The 9,633-nt window shown below is 39.9% G+C and overlaps 1 protein-coding gene across 1 annotated transcript; it reads right to left on the reverse strand.

The window, feature by feature from the left end:
* Window positions 1–1,480: 1,480 nt before the first annotated feature.
* On the reverse strand, window positions 1,481–2,155 carry LOC115325788. The gene has a single exon (XM_029986500.4). The coding sequence runs from the start codon at window positions 2,138–2,140 to the stop codon at window positions 1,481–1,483; it is 660 nt and encodes a 219-aa protein (XP_029842360.3). The 5' UTR covers window positions 2,141–2,155.
* Between the last annotated feature and the right edge of the window lie 7,478 nt (window positions 2,156–9,633).

Genomic DNA, 9,633 nt, shown 5'->3' on the forward strand with positions numbered 1-9,633 from the left:
TAAACACAGGGACGACACGTGCGGATAGCCAATCTTGCGGGAGTGACTCCGTTTGTAATGATTTGTCGAAGATAATTTTTAAATAAAAAGATAGCCACTCTGCATATCGCTTTAAGAATTCATTCGGTATTTTATCCGGGCCTGTTGATTTTTTTGTATCCAGTGACAATAGCTTAGCAAATATTCCGGACTGGCTTATCTCTATTTCTGGCGTACTCGTTTCAATATCAGAATGAAAGGCCTCATCGAGATTTTGTACGTCGTGGGCTGAAAAGACTGATTGGAAAAACCCGTTAAACCGATCTGCCATTTCTGCACTGTCAGTAATGACCACATCGTTTTCAACAATCTGCTCGATCATTTCCCTCTTTCCTCTTAAGAAACGCCAGAATTTTTGAGGGGCAGTTTTTATAAAGTTGTGAAGAGTCACTGAAAAGAATTTCTCTTTGGCTTGTTTGAGTGATGTTTTTAATTGAATTTTTAGTGCATTTATATGTTCTTTAAATCCTTTTCTGTGCCTTTTGATTTGACGTTTTAGGTGGATAATTTCACGCGTTATCCAGGGATTTGTGCGATATGTCTTTCTAGTTTTATTGGGAACAAAGGAATTAATGCAAAAGGAAGTAGTAGTTTTAAAAAAATTCCACAGATCATCTACTGTACTTGTAATGCTTAGTTGGTCTAATGTTTCTAAGGATGTCTCTAAGTAATCTATAATACTTGTATCGTCTGCGCGAGTAAAGTCTTTAACAATTAGGGGCCTAGCAACCCTGCAATGACCCTGTCGTGGTAGTGGAATCGTAAACAAAATCGTTTTATGGTCTGAAATTCCTTCTACAATTGAAATCTCGTAATCCGATATGTTTTCTGTAATAAAGACAAGGTCTAATGTTGACTGAGACTGGTCGGTGATTCTAGTGTATTCCTTGACTATTTGGGTAAGGTTGTGATTAAACGTTATGTCAATTATTTTTTCTCCGTTAAGGATATCAATGCCACCAGCTGTCAAAAGACCCCAATTTACATGGGGCAAATTAAAATCTCCAGTCATGATTACCTTGGTAGTATCATTTACATATTTGCACAAAAACTCATTCAAGCCCTCCAAAAATTCTACTGGTGCGTTTGGCGTTCTATAAACCACTCCGAAAAGGAACGTTCGACTGTAATAAGAAATTCGGCACCAAACAGTTTCATCACAGTCGCATTCAAGCACCACACAATCAATGTCATTTCTCAAACAAATAGCCACACCCCCGCCTCTGGTAGTTCTATCACACCTAACTAATTTATAATTGGGGGGAACAATGCAATCGCTTTCTATATTGGAGTTTAGCCATGTTTCTGTAATAGCTACCACATGGGGACTGTGGGCAAGAAACAAAATTTCTAGAGCTTCAATTTTATTAACCACACTTCGGGCGTTTAGGCTAATAACTCTCAATTCAGGTGGATCGTTTTCAGCCGCCCTTGCATCGCGTCAGTTGTAGGCTGCCCCACTGGGTTGAACACGACGTCGCTGGTTTAGATTAAGATCCCACACAAATGTTTCACCATTAATCTTCAGCTTGTCATGTACAAGTGATACCTTATCGCCCTTTGCTCTGTTCGATGCCGCGCTTCCCCATAATAGTTTTCTTACTTGCACTGTTTCTTTTGCGTAGTCACTACTGATACTGAGCTTAGTTCCTTTTAGTTTTCTACAGTTTTTAAATATTTCCTCTATCTCGTTGTAGTCGAAGAACTTTATGATTACCGGTCTATTCGTTTCCTCGCGCTTACGTCCAAGTCTGTGAATTCGCTCAATCGAAGTTAATGTGATGCCGAGAGTCTCCAGGAAGACATCTTTCGTTACGGTTCGCTTCAGTTCCTCAGTGCTTTCGTTGTGTTTTTCGGGTAAGCCAAATATAAGTAGATTATTTCGCCTTCCTCTATTTTCTAGGTCAATTAGCTTTTCACTTTGCTGTCTGACTGTCTGTTCTAGGTTTGCAACGACTTCCTTTAGACTATCAACTTTCACCATTTCGCTCTGAATATTTGACATTGCATTTTCCAGTTTATTAATTTTTCCGTGAATATTATGCATTTCTTGCCTAAGATTTGCTTGACCACTTTTAACTTCTTGAAGATCCTTACTCATCTGGCCCTGATTTTCCAAAATCTTTTCTAACTTCTGTTCTATTGTTAATGGTCCTGGGTTCGATTCAACGTCCCCAGAAAGTAGCAACAACATTAACCGACGCCAGCAATCACACAAAATGGCAAAACACTTTTGAGGGCACGGCACTATCACCACAAATTTGTAGCTATTTTTATAACTGTGCTGCTTGTATTGTAAACCAACCTGCAGAAGTAGTTGCGGAAATTTAGCCATGCTGGCCGTCGGGTGAGTGCCGAGCCCTCTGATGTTGGCCGGGTCTGGTCCTTGCTTTTGTAGTGGCGTGGTGGATGACGTTTCGCGCCCACGATGAAAATCCAGCCAATGGGGGCGGATGATGACTTGTTGTTGTCCGATGCTGTCCTCGGGTACCGTGAATGGCGTGTTGGATGGCGTTTCCAATAGTATCGGCATCACCTGCAGAAGTAGTTGCGGAAATTTAGCCATGCTGGCCGTCGGGTGAGTGCCGAGCCCTCTGATGTTGGCCGGGTCTGGTCCTTGCTTTTGTAGTGGCGTGGTGGATGACGTTTCGCGCCCACGATGAAAATCCAGCCAATGGGGGCGGATGATGACTTGTTGTTGTCCGATGCTGTCCTCGGGTACCGTGAATGGCGTGTTGGATGGCGTTTCCAATAGTATCGGCATCACCTGCAGAAGTAGTTGCGGAAATTTAGCCATGCTGGCCGTCGGGTGAGTGCCGAGCCCTCTGATGTTGGCCGGGTCTGGTCCTTGCTTTTGTAGTGGCGTGGTGGATGACGTTTCGCGCCCACGATGAAAATCCAGCCAATGGGGGCGGATGATGACTTGTTGTTGTCCGATGCTGTCCTCGGGTACCGTGAATGGCGTGTTGGATGGCGTTTCCAATAGTATCGGCATCACCTGCAGAAGTAGTTGCGGAAATTTAGCTATGCTGGCCGTCGGGTGAGTGCCGAGCCCTCTGATGTTGGCCGGGTCTGGTCCTTGCTTTTGTAGTGGCGTGGTGGATGACGTTTCGCGCCCACGATGAAAATCCAGCCAATGGGGGCGGATGATGACTTGTTGTTGTCCGATGCTGTCCTCGGGTACCGTGAATGGCGTGTTGGATGGCGTTTCCAATAGTATCGGCATCACCTGCAGAAGTAGTTGCGGAAATTTAGCCATGCTGGCCGTCGGGTGAGTGCCGAGCCTTGAGGAGCTTGTTAAAGAGTGTTATGTATCCTTTGGAAGTTCCGTCTGATGTGAACATTTTCGAGTATTTACGAATGCCGAGTTTCTTTTCTTTGTTTATGCAGACTGTTGTGCTTCGCCATTTTTGGAATAATGAATTCAAATGTACTCACGTTGCCCGAAGAAACCTTCGTTGCACGTCTCGATTCGAGGTCCCACGTTGTGTTACGCGATATAGAAAACGAGTTCGCTCCTATTATGTGCCATTTACCTTTAATAAATTACATGATGATGTCCACAAGGACAATTCCATTCGGAAATTTAAAAAAAAATGCTGTCAGATTTGAGATGGTAGGATTATGTTTTTATTGTTTTCGAATTGTTTTCCTTGGTGCTGTAGTACTGTTAACATTACTGTGTATTTGTCGTTCGACTAGCCGGGTCCTGTCCCACAAGCCTCCTTTGGCTTGGATAGACCCATTTATGTGCAGTGTTCTTTTTATATGTGCAATAGAAATTATTATTATTATTATTATTATTATTATTATAGGTCATGACGGGATACCCGCTGCAATTGTTAAGGCTTATCATGAATTACTTACGCCTATACTGTGCACAATTTTCAATAACTCCTTGACGTCAGGGATATTCCCTGACGACTGGAAACTGGCAGTGGTTGTTCCGGTACTGAAATCTGGAAATAGTGGTGATGTTCTTAATTACAGACCGATTTCTCTTCTCTCTTCTTTTTCCAAACTCTTTGAAATGGTAATCCATCAATTTCTCTCCTTCAAGTTTCGTAGTATAGTCATTCCTAATCAGCATGGTTTCATGTCCGGCAGGTCGACATCCACCAATCTCGTATCTTTTATGTCTGCTGCCTCTGAAGTAGTTTGTAATAGAGGTCAGCTTGACGTTTTTTATTTCGACCTGAGTAAGGCATTCGACGTAGTCAACCACAACATCCTCTTATACAAGCTTTCTTCGTACGGAGTATGTGGTTCGGTATACAATTTGTTAAAAAGCTATTTGTCTGATAGGCATGCCTACGTCCGCGTCAACAATACTACCTCGTCCTTGTACAAGGCAAGCTCTGGAGTGCCTCAGGGATCTGTCTTGGGCCCCCTCCTTTTTAATATTTTTGTAAATGATGTCTCTCGAGTTATATTAAATTCTTCATTTCTGCAGTACGCTGATGATATAAAACTTTACAAAAAAATATCGACCTTAGAGGATTGCATCGCGCTTCAGAATGACGCATATTCCTTTGGTCGTTGGTGTTTAGACAATGACCTCCGTTTGAATCATTCTAAAACAAAAATAATGACATATTCTCGCAAGACCCATGATATATTCTTTCCATATAGTTATCATGGCGAACTGCTGTCACGTGTAAGTGAACTGAGGGACCTTGGAGTTGTCTTTGATTCAACCTTGAGATTTGACACTCACGTCATCAAAGTGGTTCAATCGGCCTTGCGCACGTTAGGTGCCGTGTCTCGCATAACGAAGGAGTTCAAAAGCCCGTCCGCTTTTTTTACGCTGTATTGTTCCTTAGTTAGATCCCAGCTAGAGTACGCCTCGGTTGTTTGGAACGGCATTTCCAAAACTAACAGTTCATCTGTCGAGCGAGTCCAAAACAAATTTATTTCTATCTTTAAATATCGTTACCTTGAGAATGGTGATCCTTGTCTGAACGGTGTGTGTAACTCGCAACTTGTCAACTTGTTGAGCCTCCAGCAGCGTCGGGTGAAGGCAGATTTGTTGTTTTTGTTTAAGACCCTGCACGGCTCGATTAACTCTCCCAGCCTTCTGTCCGAAGTGAGCCTCAGAGTTCCACGTGTGCCTACACGGCTCCAATCATCTTTTTATATAGCTCGACATTTTAGCAACCTAAACCCGATCCAAAGATCGGCGGAGTGTTATAATCGCTACTCTGACACAATTGATATTTTTAACTCATGCGGGAGCAAGTTCGGAAATGCTGTTCAAATCTTCCTCTTGCAGGAAAAGGGCTGATCAGTTGAAGCGCTGATGTAGTATTTGCTTTTTGCTCTCACACCTGGTGATATCTCTGTTTTGTGCTTTTGATTTCCCTTGTTAATCTGAGTGTTTTTCATACTTGTTAATATTTTTATTCTCAGACTGGAGAACTACGTTCTCCTTCTGCACTCGTGTGTATGCGTGTTTGTATGTGTGTGTTTTTGCTCATTTTTTTTAGTGTGCCAGCACTAAGACCGATTGGTTGTTCCTGGACACTTTAATAAACATTGATTGATTGATTGATTGATTATTATAACGGTTAGAACATATTATGTATTGCTTTATCGAAAGCTATATAGCATAATGTTTCCTGGGCGTTTTTTTTTTAAACCAATCTTTGTAATTGTTTACAATTGGGGTCTGCAGGGCGTGTTCTAAGCTCTCGAACCAAATTTAAAGCTGACATACCACGGGGTTTAATTCTATCTGCTATTTTCTTTAACATTTTTTGTCAACGACCTCGTAGATTCTGTTCCAGGGTGTAAGATTTACTATTTCGCCGACGACACTGTAGTTATGTTCCAACACGTCAAATACTCAGAATACATCTGCCAACAGCAATACCTCGGGAGTGCGATCGTAGAGTGGTTTGAGAGGAACCTCCAGCCAGTTCATTCTGTTAATCACGAAAAACAACAACAACAAGTACTGGCGAGCTTCTACAATCCCCTAAAAACAGTCTATCTCAAGTTCAAATTTATTTCGCACCCTTATACTTGTGCTCAGTGCACCTGCGTCCCTTTAGAGCACGCTGAGAAAGCGTTAAGTACTTCGGCATATATATGTATATATTTTTATAGTGGCCTGAAATGGGGGGGGGGGGGGCATTCTAATTTCAGACATATTTGTTACAAACCGTGAAGCGTCTGCTCTTTCTTCTATCGATTTAAATTTTAAGCCCCTTTACATAAGAAAAGCTTGTACACATGCTCTCGCATGTAGTATCCTTCGTCACGGTATAAGTGTTTTCGGGAATCGCTCTCAGTTCTAGAAGGACAAAATTAATCATATCTTAAAAACTATTGTTACAAACGTTTCGAACATGCTCCTGCTTCCTGAAGACGCCAAACATTTCGAACTACTTGAAATATCTAACTTTTAAACGCTTTACCTTCATTCAGTCGTGTTACGCAGCTATTGGAACACTAAATTCAAGCTTACAAACGCATTTAGTCGTCGCGTGCAGCCATTCCGAAAACACCTCGTTCATAGTAGATACTGTGAGAGCACGCGTATGCATTACTTTCTTCCTATTTTTTCTGAAATACCACCAGAGAATTTTTATTTCGCTTCGAAAAATTAATACAGCGTATTACTTACTGATCAGTGCCTTCGGTTGGACTGCTTTTTAATGTATGTATATTTTTTCTTCATATGTGGGTCGAGTTCGGCAATTCTCGTACGCTTGCCTTCTGAACGATGTGTAGAGTATTTCCGTGTTTATATTGCGTACTGCGTCCTTTAATAAGAAGCTGTGTCTCTTTTATCTTTCTTTTAATACGACAATGTCGTTTTACATTTTGAACTCTACATTTTGATTAGTGTTATGCGTATATTATTTTACACAATATCGGAGATATTTTTAATACTTTTTGTGTATGTGCTTATTTTGTTGTTTAGATCCGGTATGCTATGGAAGGCTTGACTTTTTAATTGTTGCGTGGCATCACACAAGACTGGCTTTGAAGCGCCCATTTTCTTAAGTAGACTCTACGTCTATGAAAGTCAATTTAATAATAAGAATATCATTATTGTTATACTTTTTTGTGAAAAGTCCTCAATGACCATTGCACTAGTTACCAGGCGCAACAACGTCGCAAAATATGTTAAGCATAATAATGTTATAATTTAAAAAAACAGATGTATGGACAATATAATTCCAACTTCATTTACATTCCTTTCTAACTTGGCTCAGATCAGCATGCTGGCTGTAATTTATAAATACCGTTTTTTGTCGCTGTTCCTGTTTTCTGTAATTAACGGGTAAAATTTAGAGCACTGAAGCGAGTAAACTTTCGCACTTTAATAAAACAATCTTTTGTACGTCTCTAGTTCTTGCTTATGTGTAAGCACTCTTGACTATTGAATTTGTTGGGCCAGTTGATTCCAAATCGTGCAAGAAAAAAAATGTGTCTCAAAAACAGCTGAAAAATTGTATGTGCTGAGCAAACTCGTCTCTAGAACGAAACTTAAAACCTCTTTTGCGGCAGATTTTAGCTGGATATAATTGCATAACAAAACCAAATGCTGGAAATGCTTTTCAGACTACCCTAGAAAAGCCAAATTCCCATAAAGTTGTTTTCTTTTGTTATTTTTGTTAGGCTTTTTAGAAAATTTAGAACGTAGTTTATCTGATGAGAATACACCTCCATTTGATGATGATACCTTTGGGTACACTAAATGTTATGACGTTAATGATATTTGAAATTAATGCATAAACACACGCAGATTTAACTATTGCAATGTCGTTACTGTGAGTACAGATATTTCAGTGGATATAACTTTTGAATAAAAAAAGAAGTATTAGAACACACCAATATCTACGTAAATTTTTTTTCCCAAATGCCCATGTCTAAGTTTTCCTTTTCAAGAGCCCTTGTCATGGTCTAAAGCATACTTTTCAAATTAGAGGTCATTTATGGTTAGAACAAATAGATATGTGCGTTTGAAGAAGCGGTATATTTGAAGCTCTATTTCAAAAAGTAAAGCTAGGTCGTTACACATTTTATTTTGCTAATAGTCAATTATGTATTGACTTCTTGTTAGAAGTTATGTTGGCATGAATTTAACACAAATGTAAAATAAGAGTAGACTTAGCGCTTATTTGAGATGTTATATTTAACATACCAGGTGTGTTTACACAAGTTCAGTCTTCGAACCTAAATAAATGTCTGAGATGATAAAACTTAAAAAAAAATTCTTAAATTGTCCTATAAGAATCAAAACCTCATATATATTTATCTTCTATTAAAATATGCGCGATATTTAGGGTGACCAGACTTCCCGATTTGGCCGGGACAGTCCAGTGTTCAAGGTCCCCTTCTGCCGACCCGTCTTTTTGTCCCAATAAAAAATAATGTCCCGTTTTCGCACGAGTGCATAGTTTTGAAATTGGCACCATGCGAGTTGAAGCAAACCGAAACTATGCCTACTCGTTACACATATAGTTTCCAAAATATTACCATAGGTACTTTAAGATATTTACCCAGAAATTGAAATTTAGAACTCTTCTTGCTTACAAACACCTTCTAAATGGGTGCATGGAACTGAACTATGAGTGTGACTGTTCCTGAGCTTAGTGAAATATGGTAAAGTTTTGAAATGGGACCAGTTATTTAATTAAACCTATTCTCGCAGTCTCAATCTTTAGCACCCCCCCCCCCCCTCCCCCCTGCCTTCACCTCGGGCTTGGACGTCCCGTTTTCTACCTTGAGGACTTTCGTCACGCCAGCGAAATTCGCGAACTCTTGTATCAAAACAAATTATTTTATGTGCCTGACAGCCCTTCGAAAAATTTTGCCTTGTTCGATCTTCCACGCTAAGTGGGAAATTAGACTTCTTTAAACATTTTTGACTTTAATTTCCTCTTTGCAACATAATCAACAGAATTAAGATTTGAGTGTACCTCATGTAAATACATATAATTTCACCCAATATCCTTTAACACAGGTTCACGACAACGTCGTTTGTTGTTGTTTTTATGAAAGAGCGAATTTAGAGCAAACTAGAACATTACATATTAGACGGTATACCGGTTTTATAACACAACGTTAAATAATCCGTCGTTGCTTTAGCTTTTTTCAATAATTAGATCGACAGATTATTCTTCGATGATTCCGTTTGCTTTTCTTGGCGTCGCGGTAGTGGACAAAAGCATGTTGTGAAAGAGTGTGGAGAGTGCGACTTGAGTGTGACAGCATTATGAGGCTGCTCAAAGAGCCAAACCCGTTTCAACAACCTGGGGTCGACCAGTACTTTAAATAAAATAGTGTTGTGATGACTTCGTTCAGCTAATCGCCCTGAAAGTGCCCTGACTTATTCTTCTGAAAAGAGATCTAGCTTGTCTAACCCACTATCATGACACCTAAACAAAATAGAATGATTTCCGTTCTGTAAATATCATTGAGTACGTCATTTGTAGATCAACTCAAAACGGAAACGGTCTTAAAATTATAGGCGAAAAAATTGTTAAGCTTTCAGCGCTTAGATCAAGAAAAGTTGTTGTGAATTTGTATTACTATGTTCTGAATGTAGTCTATATATATATATATATCTATATACATATA

This window comes from Ixodes scapularis, unplaced genomic scaffold (genome assembly GCF_016920785.2).
Source record: "Ixodes scapularis isolate PalLabHiFi unplaced genomic scaffold, ASM1692078v2 PGA_scaffold0__279_contigs__length_252992795, whole genome shotgun sequence".
Lineage (NCBI taxonomy): Eukaryota > Metazoa > Arthropoda > Arachnida > Ixodida > Ixodidae > Ixodes > Ixodes scapularis.

Excerpts from the sequence above, each read along its gene's own strand:
- LOC115325788 (XM_029986500.4), bottom strand. The coding sequence starts at position 2,140 with ATGAGTAAGGATCTTCAAGAAGTTAAAAGTGGTCAAGCAAATCTTAGG.